Source organism: Nicotiana tomentosiformis, chromosome 8, assembly GCF_000390325.3.
Source record: "Nicotiana tomentosiformis chromosome 8, ASM39032v3, whole genome shotgun sequence".
In the NCBI taxonomy this organism is placed as follows: Eukaryota; Viridiplantae; Streptophyta; class Magnoliopsida; order Solanales; family Solanaceae; genus Nicotiana; species Nicotiana tomentosiformis.
In genome coordinates, this window is record NC_090819.1 from 88,719,136 (window position 1) to 88,738,011 (window position 18,876).

The 18,876-nt window shown below is 37.8% G+C and overlaps 2 protein-coding genes and 1 non-coding gene across 3 annotated transcripts; 2 read left to right on the plus strand and 1 right to left on the minus strand.

Moving 5' to 3' along the window:
• Positions 1-5,747: 5,747 nt before the first annotated feature.
• Positions 5,748-6,212, minus strand: LOC138897799 (uncharacterized). Its single transcript, XM_070183814.1, has one exon. It carries the CDS (start codon positions 6,210-6,212, stop codon positions 5,748-5,750), a length of 465 nt encoding a protein of 154 aa, XP_070039915.1.
• A 5,981-nt stretch (positions 6,213-12,193) lies between these two features.
• Positions 12,194-12,300, plus strand: LOC117275805 (small nucleolar RNA R71). The gene has a single exon (XR_004506013.1). It is a non-coding gene; the product is annotated as a small nucleolar RNA R71 (small nucleolar RNA).
• A 3,333-nt stretch (positions 12,301-15,633) lies between these two features.
• LOC138897800 (uncharacterized) lies at positions 15,634-17,790 on the plus strand. The gene is made up of 3 exons (XM_070183815.1): positions 15,634-15,825; positions 16,294-17,222; positions 17,580-17,790. Exons 1-3 carry the CDS (start codon positions 15,634-15,636, stop codon positions 17,788-17,790), a joined length of 1,332 nt encoding a protein of 443 aa, XP_070039916.1.
• Positions 17,791-18,876: the final 1,086 nt, after the last annotated feature.

The following is an 18,876-nucleotide window of genomic DNA, read 5'->3' on the forward strand; positions in this document are numbered from 1 at the left end:
TTAGTTAGTATTAGTTCATTCTTTGTATTGGGGCTCGAAGCTCACTTTGTAATTTTTTTCAGATGTGTAGTAGTTTAGACTTTAGAGGTTAATTGAGTTTAATAGTTCGGGCCAGACGGGTCCATATATAAAGAGAGGCGCATGTATGTTGTACACCGGATGATTATTTTCATTCTTACAAGTAATAAGGAAGCCCCAATTTCTATCTAAGTTCTTTTAATCTTAACCATGGAATCTTCAATCTCTCTCTCAAATCTTAGTATTAACATGGTATCAGAGCTAAGATCCAGAGAGGGCTCGTGATTTTCTCTCGTTCGATGTTACCCTCGAGGTTTTTCGTTGAAGTTTTCGTTCCCGATTCTCTTCCTGTGGTTGACCATTTTTTGATGGAATTTTCCAGATTTTCCGTCAAATTTTGTATTTTATTGCTGATTCCTCTCACGTTCTGCATTATTTCATCGAACACACTGGGTTTCCTCAGCTGATTTTGGTTTTCGTCAAATTCAAGCCAAAGCTAGGGTTTGGTGGTCGTCCTTTCATCTGCGGCTTACCAAGTTTTCTTCAATAAACAAGGACGTTGTTCCTTCTAGTTCGTGAAGGAAATTGGTAACTTTCCTTATCTATAGATTGCATGCATAATATCTGTTGATATTCATTTCCTTATATTTTGAGAAATGCCAAAAGACAATTCCTCTTCCCCTATCCTGACTACTTGTAGACCTGCATCTTCTCGTTCTGCCTTCCATGAAGATGACTATACCTATCCTTGTCATCCCCTGTATGTCCATCCTTCTGATGTACTAGGAACCTCTTTAGTCTCGGTGCCATTTGATGGTACTGGGTATGGGAGTTGGAGACGCACTATTTTAGTAGCCCTCTCTGTCAGAAACAAACTCGACTTTGTCAATGGAGTCTCTGTTAAACCTCCTTATACTTCTCCCCTGGCAAGACAGTGGCAGAGATGCAATGATTTGGTGATTTCATGGTTAACCAATTCCTTGTCTAAGGATATAGCTCGTAGTGTTGAGTATTCTGAGCTTGCCAAGGACATTTGGGGAGGAGTTGGAAGAGAGATATGGTCAGGATGATGCTGCCAGAATTTTTGAACTCAAAAAGGAGTTAGCCCATATCTCACAAGGGTCTCTTGACATTGCATCCTATTTCAGTAAAATCAAGCAACTCTGGGATGAGCTTGCTGCTTTATTAGTCACTAGAGTTAGGACTTGTAAAAATTATGGTGCTAAGTCTGATTATTAGAAGGAAGAGGATGTCCAAAAGGTCTACCAGTTTCTGATGGGTTTAAATGATACCTACATACAAACCAGGATCAACATTTTCATGATTAAACCATTTCCCTCTGTTAGCATTGTTTACATCATCTTACTCTCAGATGAGAAACAGAGACAACTTTCCATTTCTCCTCAGTTTCTTCCTAGCTCTGCTTCATTTAATGCTGGTGTATCCAAACAAGTCTACCTTTGTCAAATTTGATTCCTCTAAACCCCCAACCTGTAAGTACTGCAAGAAACCAGGTCATACCATTGACAAATGCTATAAGTTACATAGGTATCCTCCCAACTTTAAGTTTACTAAGGGGACTGCTCCAAGGAAAATTGTTGCACATGTTGAGTTGGAGCATGGTTCCTCTGCCAATGCTGTTGTTCCTGGTATGGGGTCTCAGTTTGATACTTCTTCTGAGGTTGTCTCTGACTTAGTGGTGCCTGGTCTCACTAAGGATCAATATTCACAAATGATGATGTTGCTTCAACAAACTCACATCTCTAATTCATCGTCCACTCCAAATCTCATGGCTTCTGCCAATTTTGCTTGTAAGCTGCTCTCTGAGAGTGGTTTGCTCAAATCTTGTATGCTTTCTCAAGTAGATAGTTTTATTTGGATCATAGATTCTGGAGCCTTTGATCACATGACCTCCCACAAAGACTTACTTTTCAACTTACAACCCTTACCAATCCTTTGTCTTGTATCCTTACCTAATGGTTATAAGGTCAAAGTTCACCTTGTAGTATCTTTGACTTTATTTCATAACTTCATAATTCATCATGTACTCTATCTCCCTTCTTTCCAATACAATTTAATTTCTGTACATAAGTTGTTAGATCAATTCAATGGGATTGTTCTGTTACCAGAACTCTTTGTGTTATACATGCCCCTTCACTGAAGATGCCTCCGGTTCTTGGTAAACTGGATCACAATCTCTACAAGCTCCTTCTACCCCTTGTTGCTTCTTCAGTCATTCCCACTTCTTCTGCTTCTTCTCTTGTTATACATGATGTCTATGTTTTTGCTTATGAGATTAGTGCAAATGTAACTATTTGTTGGTTCTGATAAGAGACATGTACATACTGATGCAAATTTGAACAATTTTAATAAGATGGATGTGGTTTGGTGACGAGCGCAAAACACACACTTAAATTTTGCTCGCTAATCAAATATAGTATAGTATAATATCGTATTCACAGGGATTGGATTTAAACAGTATTCTCGTAGTTTCTAGCTTGATTGCTATCAAAGATGATCAACAGTTGAGATTTATAAGATGTCTAACTAAAATTAACTAAGAATCTAAAGCTATTGACTAATGACAATCGAAATAAGGAATAAGCAAATAAGGTTATCAATGGGAGAATATAGGGTTTTGATAGGATAGGTGCAAGATAATTATTTGGGATCTAACTCTAGATAATTCACTTCTAATGTTCAAGCGAGTCTCTCGAATTCACTCAATTAGTTCAAACGTTAGGCAAAACTCCTCTCTCGATTAAGTCTTAACCTCACAAGATGAACCAATTTAAGCACGTGAAGATATGCAAGAATGCGTCGTGGATTGGTCTTTAGGAAAACCTCTTTCGATTATTCTCCTAACTAGGTTTAATCAATGATTCAACTAGCCTCTTTCGATTACCTAGAAGAATCTATGAACTTAACCAACAATATAATGCAAAGATATCACAAGTTATGCCTCTCTCGATTACATGAACTAGTGAGTATAGAAGTAATAATTAATTCATCCAAAAATGATTTGATAAATAAAACTAGAGTTATAATCTACAAACAATCATCAATATACCAAATCCATCAAACCCTAAAGAGAACTACTCCATAGTTATGGAGCAATTCATCACAAATAAAATTGAAGTATAGGAAAACATAAATTTAATCCAAATTCGGGTCTTGAGTGAGGAAGGAATGATGAAATCCTTGTGCTTGTGTTCTTCTAACTCCTCCTTAGACTCCTTAGGTTGAATATATGTCAAAGGTCCAGAAAATAACGTTTTTCCATGTATTTATACCAAGTAGGGTCCGGCCCAGACAAAACCACCTTCTCCTAGTCAAAATAGGATTTTCACTCTGTAAAATTTGCATAGGCGCACCGCATGGGGCGACGCGCCATGCGAGGCATTAGTGGGGATTTCCAGAGAGCTAACAATTTGACAAGCAACGGGGTTTGGGCAGACGCGCCGCCCCACGCATCGCGACAATAGGGTATTCTTAGAGTACAGATCAAATTTTGATTTTTGACGTCCAGAATTGGTCCTCGACCCCCGAACACGATCCCGGCTTAATCCTTTGGGCTTTTACTCAGACTTCAAAGCTCCAAATCGCTCCAATTCATTCCATAACATCTACATAGCTCCGAATCACTCCTACAAGGCATAAAACACACAATAAGTGCAAAACACTATCAATTAAAGCTCAAACACAAGTAAAGTGCAATGAATTAGAGTGCAATAAGTGACTAAAACACGAGATTATAGCCTACCTTCAACACCCCACACTTAAACCATTGCTCGTCCTCGAGCAATCGAACTACACTTCATATAGACACGACCTTTTTCAACAACTCTTATAACTCATCATACCAAGAATATTTAAAACAGATTAAGCACAATACCGTAACATCCTTGCCTCAAGATTTGAATCAAAAGCATCATCTATTTTTATAACCCGCTCACTTACTCTAACACAGAGGTCAACGACATTACCTTTCCTTCATGAATCAAGTGCCCTCACACAACCATAGAGAGTAGTTCCACACACAATAAAATTTAAGAACAATTAGGAACTCAAGATAGAAAGAATTCACTCACTCTCAGAAACAACATTCATATGCCGCAAAGACGTACCGTTGGCTTACCCGTAGTGTACTACTCTACTAATTGAGCTCATTCAGTCAAGGAATACGTAGGACTTTAATTGATTGTAATGTAGGCTGCGGGATGTGTAGGATACATTTGGATATAAGAGGGACTACACCTCCCTAATCACTTTAATACATACAATTAACCATTCGAAACCCCACACTTATGTCAAACCAAACTCCACCTTCACATCAATATATATTAACTCCTTACTTCTTTAAGCACAATTACATCAAGAGTTACCACTATCAAGGAATATTTTTCACAATCATACACTTAATTTTTTTTCTTCACTTAATTTTTTTTCTTTCTTTTTCAATTCAAGTGGCTCTTATTTTTTTTTTCAAAACATTGCACCTTTCTCCTTATTTCAATAGCTCCACTCAAAAACCAACTCAACCACCCCATACTTCAACTTTTACAAAGTTCATGACAAATTCAAGTGCTCACGAGAGGTAAAAGGTTCAAATAGATGATCAATTCAAACAAATGGGTAAGGCTTGTAATGTGGTTGCCAAAGAGACAGGATTACAAGATCAAAGGGGTTAACTAAGATACATAGCAATTAGTTGGGTGAACGTATATCTGGCTCAATAAAGAAATGCCTATATCACTTTCAAGACTGACTAAAACTACTATTTCGCTTTGGAAACACACGGGGCAAGTTCTAGACATCAAATGCAATGCACAAAATAACACAAAACCTCACACGCACATGGCACATAACTCAGTCAGGATTGGACTATCAAGACACCCTCGTCAAAGCAGTTAAGCAAAGTTAAGATCATACAATTTAAGGTACTTATACAAGAGTCAAAAACTGAGCCTAAGCATCACAACTAAAGCACTCACTATTCTCAAGGTATAATAAAGTCATGAGATATTGCCTTCAATTCAAATTATATCACAACATTTCCTACTCCTAAAAAAAATAAAAACTAACTCACCTGGTTCAAACAAAACCCTTGGAAAAGAACTGCGACACAAAAAAAAAACCAAGGGGGAATTATTACACCACCTACAAATAAAAATCTTTTTTTGCCTTTTTATTTCGACTTTAATCCCTCAAGAAACCTGTCGATGATATCCATCATCGGGAAAAATCGAAAGTTTTAAAATTTTTTATGTTTTTTTCAATTTTTTTTCTATCTCTAACTACTACAACTAACAAAAAGACAATTAATATACATACATACATATAAATATCCCCCACCCCATACTTTAAGTTGTGGCATGTCCCCATGACACACAATTAAAAAGCATAAGGTAGAGAGACTTCCTTGAACATCTACTTAGGGTTTGAGTCGAAGACAGGCTCCATTTCCCATGCCCGAACTAATGCACACATCCATGTAGACAACTTCTTCTCAGCCTTTTTGGGGTACACCCCACACTTATCTTTCTCACTCACCGCAACCTTCTCTTTCGGGCCCTTCACTTTCCACTCAACACTCGCAGCAGGTTTGTCCTTTTGTGCCCCCTTTGCTACATTCATCTCAAAAGTCACAGTTTCCTCACCCACTTTAAGCATGAGTTATCTCTCGTGTATATCTAATATCGCTCTACCCGATGCTAAGAATGGCCTTCCTAGGATAAGGGGGCCTCCTTGTTTTCCTCCATTTTAACCACTATAAAATCCACAGGAAACACAAACTTATCCACCCGAACTAACATATCTTCCACTATCCCCTCGGCTATTAGAGTCGTTTGGTCTGCCACCTGCAAAGATATTGGTGCAGACTTTCTGATCTCCTTATCTAGTTTCCTGTAAATAAATAGAGGCATTAAATTAATTAAGGCACCAGAATCACATAATGATTTATCAAAATGAATAGTTCCTATAGAGCAAGGTATAGTAAAACTCCCTGGATCTCCACACTTTTGTGGGATTTTATTTTGTAATATCGCACTGATATGCTCTATGAGCTTGACCACTGAGGTCTCTTCTATATTCCTCTTCTTTGTAAGGATCTCCTTCAAGAATTTGGCATAAGCATGCATTTGTGAGAGCACTTCTGTGAATGGTAAGTTCACATGAACATGTTTCAGCATATCTAGAAATCTCTCAAACTGCTTGTTCAGCTTTTTGATGGTAGGCTATAATCCTATATTTTAGTCACTTATTGCACTCTAATTCATTGTATTTTACTTATGTTGAGCTTTAATTAGTAGTGCTTTGCACTTATTATGTGTTTTATGTCGTGTAGGAGTGATTTCGAGTTATTTAGATATTACGAAGAAAATTTGAGCTAAATGGAGCTTTGAAGTCTGAGTAGAAGCCCAAAAGATTAAACCGGGATCGCGCTCGGGGGTAGAGTACCAAGTCCGGATGTCAAAAACTGAAAAAAATGAATTACTCTATAAAAACCTATGCCCAGAAATGGATTTGCAACTCGTTCTGGAATTCCTCACAAGCGCGTCGCATGGTGCGGCGCGGTAGTGCAAAATTCTTAGAGTATCTTCCCATTTCCGCTAAAAAGGGTATTTTTGTTCGGGGTTATTTGGGGGATAGTTAAATACACGGGAAAACACCATTACCAGGACTTTTGACATACCTTACACCTAAGGAAGCTAAGAGGGAGGAGGAGAAACAAGAGCACAAGGATTTCATTCTTCCTTCCTCCTTCAAGATTCGGGTTTGGATTGTATTTATGTTTTCCTATACTTTTATTTCATTTGTGAAGAACTTCTCCATGTATATGGAGTAGATCTAATTGGGTTTTGATGGATTTGGTGTATTGATGATTGTTTGTGGATTATAACTCTATTTTTATGTATTTGAATCGTTTTGAATGATTTAATTGTTTCATCTATGTTCACTTGTTCTTGTAATCGAGAGAGGCATAAGTTGTTATATATTTGCACTATATTATTGGTTGAGTTCATAGATTCTTCTAAGTAATCAAAAGAGGCTAGTTGAATCCTTGATTAAACCTAGTTAGGAGGATAATCGAGAGAGGTTCTCCTAAAGACCCATCCATTACGCATTCTTGCATATCTTCACAGAGCTTAAATTGGTTCATATTGTGAGGTTGAAACTTAATCGAGATAGGAGTTTCTACTAAACATTTGTACTGATAATTAAGTGAATTCGAGAGACTCACTCGAACATTAGAAGTGAATTATCTAGAGTTAAATCCCAAACAATTATCTTGCACTTATCCTGTCAAACCCTATTTTCTCCCATTGATAACTTCCTTACTTACCTTTATTGCGATTGTCATTAGTCAATACCTGTAGATTTTAGATTATTAATTATATAAATCTCAACTATTGATCCTCCTAGATAGCAATCGAGCTATGAACTACGAGAATACTATTTAAATTCAATCTCTGTGGATACGATAATTATACTATACTATCTTTGACTAGCAAGCACAATTTAAGCATGTGTTTTGTGCTCGTCACTTTTCTCTACACTATTGATTGGCAATCAATAGTGTTTGAAATAGTTTGTAATGCTAAATCAGGAATTTATTTTTATTTTTATGGATTTTGTTCTTCATGAGTTTTTCCTCCGTGTGCAGGGCAACATGTTAAGTCCGTAGTGTATGACACGATCTTGTTGTAAAGAAGTAATACCTTATAACCCAGAATTGGAAAAACACCTGCAGCAACTGAGGAAGGAGAAAGAGTTCACCGTAAGGTTCTTGGTCCAAGCTTTAACCCAAGAACACATAGCTAATAACGATGACGATGAGGTAGAGACAACTGCAAGGATAGTTGCTGAGGCAGCCCATAGAGCTGCTGAGGTAACTGTCGAAGACAATAGGGGTCGGAGATTTAATCTAAATCGACCCTTGATTGAAGACCAGTTTGAGAATACGGTACCAAGTCTTGGTAGAGCATTGGGTGACTACGCCAAACCAGTCTACAATCGAGGATTATCAAGTGTTAGACCACCTCCTATTGTAGCCAAAACTTTCAAGTTGAAGCAAGGTTTGCTTCAAACCATCCAAAACAATTGCATTTTCATAGGAAAGATGAACGAAGATCCAAACACGCACCTGATGGACTTCGAGGAGATTATGAACACCTTTCAATACAATGGGGTGTCACAAGATGTAGTGTATTTAAGGGCATTCCCCTTTTCACTTAAAGATGATGCAAAGCAGTGGCTTCGAAGCTTGCCAAATGGATCAATTAGAACATGGGAGGAAATGACCAGAAAATTTCTTGATAAATATTTCTCCTCACCTAAATTAGAAGAGAAATCCATAACTTCTGCCAGAAAGAGAGAAACTGTTTTTGAAGCAAGAGAGAGGTTTAAGGAGATAGTTAGGAGGTGTAAACATAGCAGAATTAAACTCTGGATGCAACTCCAGGATTTTTGGGATGGATTAACACCGACCTCGCGTAGAACATTGAGCAATGCAGTTGGAGGCCCCTTTATGAAGAAGACTCCAGAGGAGATAGTTACAATTCTTGATGAATTATCCGAAGATGCTAATCAGTGGCTCTCTGATAGTGTGGAAAGAAGAAAATCAACTGGTGTTCACCAAGTTGATGCTACTACATCTGCGCAAGTACAACTTGATGTTATGGCTAAAGAAATACGAAAGCTAACTGTAGCTTCGATGAAAAATGTACACCACGCAACTTATGATCTATATGGAAGAGGACACCCTACTCATGAGTGTCAAGCCTCAACTGAGGAAGTAAATGCTGTAGGAAACTATAATTTCAATGCAATGGGTCAGAGGCACCCCGATTTTTCATGGAGTTACCTGGGGGTATTACAAATACATGAAAACAAAACAACCCCAGATTCAAGGAACAAGGAGCTCCAGGTTTTCAAAATCAGCATAGGTAACAGTATCAACCTCCACAGTCGAATCAACCCAGCATAGAAGATCTTATGAAGACCTTCATTATCAAGACGGATAAAAGGCTTGATGCCTATGATGCAGCTATCAAAGAATTGGGTACATCTTTTCGAAGCCTGGAAAGACAGGTTGGGCACTTAGCTACTCTAATGTCTGAGAGAGCCCAGAGAGAGCCCAGGAACACGTCCGACTGATACAGAAAGAAATCCCAAAGAAACAGTGAATGTTGTAACTTTGAGAAGTGGGCAAGTATTGAAAGATCTCACCCCAATCCATAAAGATATGAGATATGAAAAGGAAAGAGGGGAGCAGCTGAAAAGTGGTGTCGAAAAGAAGAAGGAAGAAAACTCGAGAAGGGAGGAACCTAAGGCGAGCAAGCATATACCTGCACTTCCTTTTCCCCAAAAGCTAAATAGAGAAAAGCTGGACAAGCAGTTCGATAGATTTCTAGATGTTCTTAAACAGGTTCATGTAAACCTACCGTTCACAGAAGTGCTCTTACAAATGCCGACTTATGCCAAGTTCTTGAAGGGATCCTGACAAAGAAGAGGAAAATAGAAGAGACCTCAGTGGTCAAACTCACAGAGCATTGCAGTGCAATATTGTAAAACAAACTCCCACTAAAGTGTGTAGATCCATGGAGTTTTACCATACCTTGCTCTTTAGGCACTACTAATTTTGATAAGTCTCTATGTGATTCTGGTGCCTCAATTAATTTAATGCCTCTATATATTTACAGGAAACTGGAGAAGGAGATTGGAGAGATATGATCTGCACCAATATCCTTGCAGCTGTCAGACCAAACAACTCTAATACCCTAGGGAATAGTTGAAGATGTCTTAGTTCGGGTAGATAAGTTTGTATTTCCTGTAGATTTCATTGTGGTAAATATGGAAGAAAACAAAGATGTCCCCCTCATTCTAGGAAGATCATTCCTAGCAACAGATAGAGAAATATTAGATATACATGAGAGAAAACTCATGCTTAGAGTGGGCGAGGAGACTGTGACTTTTGAGATGGATGTAGAAACGGGGGTAAAAAGGGAGAAGCTAGCTGCTAGTGTTGTGTGAAAAGTGAAGGGTGAGAAAGAAAAGGCTGTAGTGAGTAAGAAAGAAAAGTGTGGGGTGTAGAATCCCAAGGGATTAAACCGGGATCGCATTCGGGGGTAGAGTACCAAGTCCGGATGTCAAAAACTGAAAAAACGAATTACTCTATAAAAAACTATGCCCAGAAACGGATTTGCAACACGTTCTGGAATTCCTCACAACGCGTCGCATGGTGCGGCGCGGTAGTGCAAAATTCTTAGAGTATCTTTCCATTTCTGCTAAAAAGGGCATTTGCATCCAGGGTTATTTGGGGGATAGTTAAATACATGAGAAAATACCATTACTAAGACTTTTGACATACCTTAGACCTAAGGAAGCTAAGGAGAAGGAGAAGAAGCAAGAGAACAAGGATTTCATTCTTCCTTCCTCACTCAAGATCCAGGTTTGGATTGTATTTATGTTTTTCTATACTTTTATTTTATTTGTGAAGAACTTCTCCATGTCTATGGAGTAGATCCAACTGGGTTTTGATGGATTTGGTGTATTGATAATTGTTTGTGAATTATAACTCTAGTTTTATGTATTTGAATCGTATTGGATGATTTAATTATTGCATCTATGTTCACTTGTTCTTGTAATCGAGAGAGGCACAAGTTGTGATATATTTGCACTATATTATTGGTTGAGTTCATAGATTCTTCTAAGTAATCAAAAAAAACTAGTCGAATCCTTAATTAAACCTAGTTAGGAGGATAATCGAGAGAGGTTCTCCTAAAGACCAATCCATTACGCATTCTTGCATATCTTCACAGAGCTAAATTGGTTCATATTGTGAGGTTGAAGCTTAATCGAGAGAGGAGTTTCTACTAAACATTTGTACTGATAATTAAGTGAATTCGAGAGACTCACTTGAACATTAGAAGTGAATTATCTAGAGTAAAATCTCAAACAATTATCTTGCACTTATTCTGTCAAACCCTATTTTCTTCTATTGATAACTTCCTTACTTAACCTTTGTTACGATTGTCATTAGTTAATAGCTGTGGATTTTAGATTATTAATTATATAAATCTCAATTGTCGATCCTTCTGGATAGCAAACGAGCTATGAACTATGAGAATACTGTTTAAATCTAATCCCTGAGGACACGATAATTATACTATACTATCTTTGACTAGCGAGCACAATTTAAGGGTGTGTTTTGTGCTCGTCACTTTTCTCTATATAGCTTTTGAGGGAAAGGTAGCACCGACATATGCTTTCTCTCATCATGTTCCTCCCTTCTCAATTTTTCTTCCTTTTTCTGTTTCTCAGTATTCATTGGGCCTTTCTTCTTCTTGTCATCATCACTTTTCAGCTGCTCCCCACATTCTTTTTCAAGTCTCACATCTTTTTGGATCGAGGTGGGATCTTTCAATACTTGCCCACTTCTCAAGGTTACAACATTCATTGTTTTCTTGGGATTTCTCTCAGTATCAGCAGGGAGAGTGCCTGGAACACTCTCAGATAATATTGTTGCAATCTGTCCCACTTGCTTCTCTAAATTTTGAATTGCTGCCCCTTGTACTTCAAATCTTTCATCAATTTTCACAATGAAGGCCTTCATGAGATCTTCTAGACTAGGTTGATTGGGCTGTTGAGGCTAAAACTGCTGCCTCGGTTGATTCATAAAACTAGGAGCTCCTTTTCCTAAAATCTAGGGTTGTTTTGTTGCCATCCATTTGTGGTACCCCCAGGTGAATTCCATGAAAAACCGGGGCGCTTCTGACCCATTGCATTAAAATTATAATTTCCCACATCATTCACTTCCTCAATTGAGTTTTGACATTAATAAGTAGGGTGTCCTCTTTCACATATATCACACGCTGCATGAGGCTCACTTTGTATTGTAACCAAGGTCAGCTTCCTTATTTCTTTGGCCATAGCATCAAGTTGTACCTGCACAAATGTATTAGCATCAACTTGGTGAACACCAGTTGATCTTCTTCTTTCAGCACTCTTAGAGGGCCACCAGTTTGCATCTTCAGATAACTCATCAAGAATTGTAACTATCTCCTCTGGAGTCTTCTTCATCAAAGGGCCTCCAACTGCATTGCTCAATGTTCTACGTGAGGCCGATGTCAATCCATCTCAAAAGTCCTAGAGCTGCATCCAGAGTTCAATTCCACTATGTTGACACTTTCTAACAATCTCCTTAAACCTCTCCCATGCTTTAAAAACAGTTTCAGTCTCTTTCTGGAAAAAGTTATGGATTTCTCTCCTAAACTTGCCGTCTTAGCTGAGGAGAAATATTTATCAAGAAATTTTCTAGTCATCTCCTCCCTTATTCTAATAGATCCCATGGGTAAGCTTCGAAGATACTCATTTGCATCATCTTTGAGTGTAAAGGGGAATGCCCTTAAGTACACTGCATCTTGTGACACACCATTATCTTGAAAGGTGGTCATAATCTCCTCAAAATCCATTAGATGTGTATTTGGATCTTCGTTCATCTTCCCTCTGAAGACACAACAATTCTGAAGGGTTTGAAGCAACCCTTGCTTCAACCCGAAATTGTTAGCTGCAATTGGAGGTGGTCTCATACATGATAAGCATTGATTGTAGACCGGTCTAGCATCATCGCCCAATGATCTCCCAGGCATGAGAGCTATATTTCTGAACTGGTCTGCAGCCAATGGTTGATTTTGAGCAATTCTCCGACCCCTCTCTTCCTTATAGATAATTTGTGCATCTCTAATAGCTGCTTCCTCAGCATCCCATGCAGCTTTTTCTCATTGTTGGGCTGCCTCTCTTGCAGCCAAATCTATATTATCATAACTGTTTCCAGCCATAAGTTCTTTGGTAAGGATTGCCCAGCCTTTTCTAACGTCTCAGTGAGATTTCTTTCCTTCCTCAGATGTCGTAGTTGTTTTGCTATCTCTGGCTTGTATGGTATCACTTCTTTCGCAGAAGCTCGAGTCATGCACCAATCTAAACCAATAATCTGCGCACAGTTAACACCACCAAACTTAAAAAGGAACAAATAAAATTAAAAAAAGAAAAAAAAATTCTTGAATTAGCACTACAAACTATTTCAAACATTATTGATTGCCAATCCCCGAAAACGACGCCAAAAATTGATGAGCGCAAAACACATACTTAAACTCTGCTCGCTAATCAAATATAGTATAGTATAATATCGTATCCACATGGATTGGATTTAAATAGTATTCTCGTAGTTTCTAGCTTGATAGCTATCCAAGATGATCAACAGTTGAGATTTATAAGATGTCTAACTAAAATTAAATAAGAATCTAAAGCTATTGAATAATGATAATAGAAACAAGGAATAAGCAAAGAAGGTTATCAATGGGAGAATATAGGGTTTTGATAGGATAGGTGCAAGATAATTATTTAGGATCTAACTCTAGATAATTCACTTCTAATGTTCAAGTGAGTCTCTCAAATTTACTCAATTATTAGTTCAAATGTTAGGCAAAACTCTCTTGATTAAGTCTTAACCTCACAAGATGAACAAATTTAAGCACGTGAAGATATGCAAAAATGCGTAGTGGATTGGTATTTCGGAAAACCTCTTTCGATTATTCTCCTACCTAGGTTTAATCAATGATTCAACTAGCCTCTTTTGATTACTTTGCAGAATCTATGAACTCAACCAATAATATAATGCAAAGATATCAAAAGTTATGCCTCTCTCGATTACATGAACTAGTGAGTATAGAAGCAACAATTAATTCATCCAAAAATGATTTGTTACATAAAACTAGAATTATAATCCACAAACAATCATCAATACACCAAATCCAACAAACCCTAAAGAGAACTACTCCATAAGTATGGAGAAATTCATCACAAATAAAATTAAAGTATAGGAAAACATAAATTCAATCCAAACTTGGGTCTTGAGTGAGGAAGGAATGATGAAATCCTTGTGCTTGTGTTCTTCCAACTCCTCCTTGATGGTAGGCTATAATATCATATTTTAGTCTCTTATTGCACTATAATTTACTGCACTTTATTCATGTTTGAGCCTTAATTGATAGTGTTTTACACTTATTGTGTGTTTATGCTTTGTAGGAGTGATTCCGAACTATGTAGATGTTATGGAGCTAATTCGAGTGATTTGGAGCTTTGTAGTCTGAGTAAAAGCCCAAGGGATTTAGCCAGGATTGTGTTTGGGGGTCGAGGACCAAGTCTGGATGTCAAAACGCACGAATAAATCCGTACATTAAGAAATCCCTGTTGCTGCAGTGCGTGGGGTGCCGCGCGTGTGTATTTTTCTATTGCCTAATAGATTTTAACTCTCTGGATTTCTCCACTAATGCCCCACATGGCGCGTCGCCCCATGTGGCACGTTTGTATATTTTTTACAGAGTTATTTTCCTATTTCAGCTAGAAAAAGGTGGTTTCTTTTGGGCCCGACCCTACTTGGTATAAATACATGAAAAAATGTTATTTTCTGGACTTTTGACAAATTGGAGACCTAAGGAGGCTAAGGAGGATTTGGAGAAGCAAAAGCAGAAGGAGTTCGTCATTCAATCCTCACTCAAGACCCGAGTTTGGATCATTTAATCTTTTTCTTTACTTTAAACATATTTGTGATGAATTGCTCCATATCTATGGAGTAGTTCCCTTTAGGGTTTGATAGAAATGGTGTATTGATGATTGTTTGTGGATTATAACTCTAGTTTTATGTATTGAAGCATTTTGGGTAATTTAATTATTGCATCTATATTCACTAGTTCATGTAATCGAGAGAGGCATGACTTGTGATATCTTTGTATTATATTATTGGTTGAGTTCATTAATTCTTCTAAGTAATCGAAAGAGGCTAGTTGAATCATTGATTAAACCTAGTTAGGAGAATAATCGAAAGAGGTTTTTTTAAAGACCAATCCACTACGCATTCTTGCATATCTTCACGTGCTTAATTTGGCTCATCTTGTGAGGTTAAAACTTAATCGAGAGAGGAGTTTTTGCGAACGTTTGAACTAATAATTGAGTGAATTCGAGAGACTAGCTTGAACATTAGAAGTGAGTTATCTAGAGTTAGATCTCGAACAATTATCTTGCTCCTTCCTATCAAAACCCTATCTTCTCCCATTGATAACCTTCTTTTTCCTTGGTTCGATAATCATTAGTCAATAGCTGTAGATTCTTATTGATCATATAAATCTCGATTGTTGATTCTCCCAGATAGCAATTAAGCTAGAAACTACGAAAATACTGTTTAACTCCAATCCTTGTGGATACGATATTATACTATACTATCTTTGACTAGCGAGCATAATTAAAGTGGTGTTTTGCCCTCATCAAATTTTGGCGCCGTTGCCGGAGATTGACAATCAATAGTGTTTGAAATAGTTTGTAGTGCTAATTCAGGTATTTTTCTTTTTATTTTATTTTATTTTTTCCTTTTTACGTTTGGTGTTCTTTGACTCTGCGCAGGTTACAGGTTCAAAGTGGTGCATGACTAGAACTTCTGCAAAGGAAGTGCTACCATACGAGCCAGAAATTGAGAAACAACTATGACAACTGAAGAAGGAAAAAAATCTCACAGAGACAACAGAAAAGGTTGGGCAATCCTCAACCAAAGAACTTATGGCTGGAAACGGTGAAGATAATGTGGATTTGGTTGCAAGAGAAGCAGCCCAACGAAGAGAACAAGCTGCACGAGATGCTGAGGAAGAAGCTATTAGAGATGGGCAAAACATTTATGAAGAGGAGAGCGATTTCAGACTTAATCAACATCAACCCTTGCCTGGGAGACCACTTGGTGATTATGCTAGACCGGTCTACAATTAAGGATTATCCAGTGTTAGACCACCTCTAATTGCAACAAACAACTTTGAATTGAAGCAAGGGTTGCTTCAAACTCTTCAAAACTGTTGTGTCTTCAGAGGGAAGATGAACGAAAATCCAAACACACGTCTAATGGACTTCGAGGAGATTATAAACACATTTCAATACAATGGTGTATCACAGGATGCAGTTTACTTAAGGTCATTCCCCTTCACACTCAAAGATTATGCAAAGCGGTGGCTTCAAAGCTTACCTAATGGATCGATTCGAACATGGGATGAGATGACCAGAAAATTTTTTGATAAATATTTCTCATCAGCTAAAACATGTAAGTTTAGAAGAGAAATCCATAACTTCTGCCACAAAGAGAATGAAACTATTTTTGAAGCATGTGAGAGGTTTAAGTAGATTGTTCGAAAGTATCAACATAGTTGAATTGAACTCTTGATGCAACTCCAGGACTTTTGGGATGGATTGACACCGGCCTCATGTAAAAAATTGAGCAATGCAGCTGGAGGCCCATTGATGAAGAAGACTCCGGAGGAGATAATCACAATTCTTGATGAGTTATCTAAAGATGCTAATCAATGGACCTCTGAAAGTGCAAAAAGAAGAAGATCAACTGGTGTTCACCAGGTTAGTGCTAACATATCTGTGCAGGTACAACTTAATGCTATGGATAAGGAAATAAGGAAGCTGACCTTAGCCTCGATACAAAATGAGCCTTATGCAGCTTCTGATATATGTGGAAAAGGACACCCTACTTATAAGTGTCAAGCCTCAAGTGAGGAGGTGAATACTGTGGGAAACTACAATTTTAATGCAATGGATCAGAGGCACCCCAATTTTTCATGGAGTTCACCTGGGGGTACCGCAAATGCATGGCAACAAAATAACTCTAGACCCCAGGGACAAGGAGCTCTAGCATTCCAAAATCAGCAGAGGCAACAATTTCAGTCTCAACGGCCCATTCAGTCTGGCATAGAAGATCTCATGAATTTTTTCATTTTAAAAACTGATGAGAGACTTGAAACTCATAGCACAACTATACGGGAACATGGAGCAACTATCAAAGAATTAGGCACTGGTTTTCGAATATTAGAGAGGCAAGTGGGACAAATTGCAATAATATTATCTGAGAGAGTCCCAGGTACTCTGCCAGCTGATACTGAGAGAAATCCCAAAGAAACAGTGAATGTTGTGAACTTGAGAAGCGGACAAGTGTTGAAAGATACCACTCCAATCCAAAAAGAGGTGGTACTTGAAAATGAAAATAAGGAGCAATTAGAGAATGATATTGATAAGAAGAAGAAAGGTAAGAAGGGAGCTGACAAAAAAAAGAAGGAGGAAACTTCGAGAAGGGATGAATCTAATGAGAGCGAGCATATGCATGCTCTACCTTTTCCTCAAAATCTATATAGAGAAAAGTTGGACAAGCATTTTGAGAGATTTCTATATATGCTGAAACAGGTTAATGTAAATTTTCCATTCACAGAAGTGCTCTCCCAAATGCCAGCTTATGCTAAATTCTTGAAGGAGATCCTGACAAAGAAGAGAAAGATAGAAGATACATCAGTGGTCAAGCTCACAGAGCATTGCAATGCGATATTGCAAAACAAACTCTCACAAATATGTGGAGATCCAGGGACTTTTACTATACCTTGCTCTTTAGGCTCTATTAATTTTGATAAATCTTTATGTGATTTTGGTGCCTCAATTAACTTAATGCCTCTATCTATTTATAGGAAACTGGAGAAGGAGATTGGAAGGATAAGGTCAGTGCCAATATCTTTGCAGCCGGCAGACCAAACAACTCTGATACCCAAGGGGATAGTGGAAGATGTCTTAGTTCATGTAAATAAGTTCGTATTTCCTGTAGACTTTATAGTGGTGAATATGGAGGAGAACAAGGAGGTCCCCCCTCATCCTAGGAAGACCATTCTTAGTAATGGGTAGAGTAATATTAGATATACACGAGAGAAAGCTCATGCTTAGAGTGGGTGAGGAGACTGTGACTTTCGAGATGAATGTAGAAATGGGGGTGAAAAAGGAGAAGCCAGCTGCAGATATTGAGTGGAAAGTGAAGGGCTCAAACGAGAAGGCTGCGGTGAGTGAAAAAGATAAGTATAGGGTGCACCCAAAAATACTGAGAAGAAGTTATCGGCATGGATGTGCGTATTAGTTCGAAGGCGAGGAATGGAGCCCGACTTCGACTCAGACCCCGACTAGATGTTCAGGGAAGTTTTCTTTACCTTATGCTTTTTAATTGTGTGTTATGGGGACATGCTACAACTTAAAGTGTGGGGTGAGAGATATGTTGTATGTTGTATATTGTATGTATATGTGTTAGTTTAGTTTTTGTTTTAGTAGTTAGAGATAAAAAATTTGAAAAACCATAAAAATTGAAGATTTTTTGATTTTTCCCGATGATAGATATCATTCGATGAGTTTCTTGAGGGATAAAAGTCGAAAGAAAAAGACAAAAAAAGATTTTCTTTTGTTAGGTGGTGTATTAATTCCCCCTTGGTTTTTCTTTGTGACGCGATTCTTTTCCAAGAGTTTTGTTTGAACCGGGTGTAGTTAGTTTTTATTTTTTTAGGAGTAGAAAACCTTGTGCTATGAATTGAATGGAAAGGAATATCTCTTAACTTTATTATACCTTGAGAATAGTGAGTGCTTTAGTGTGACGCTTAGGCTCTATTTTTGACTCTTGTATAAGTACCTTAAATTGTATGACCCTAACTTTGCTTAACTGTTTTGATAGGAGTGTCTTGATGAGTCCAATCCTGAGTGAGTTATGTGTCATATGTGTGTGAGTTTTATGTTATTCTGTGCATTGAATTTGATGTCTAGAACTTGCCCCGTGTGTTTGCAAAGCGAAATAGTAGTTTTATTCAGTCTTGAAAGTGATACAAACATTTCTTTGTTGAGTCAATGATATGCTTTTATCCTCATGATTGTTATGTATCGTAGTTAACCCCTTTGAGCCTGTAATCACGTTCCTTTGGCAACCACATTACAAGCCTTACCCAATTATTTGAA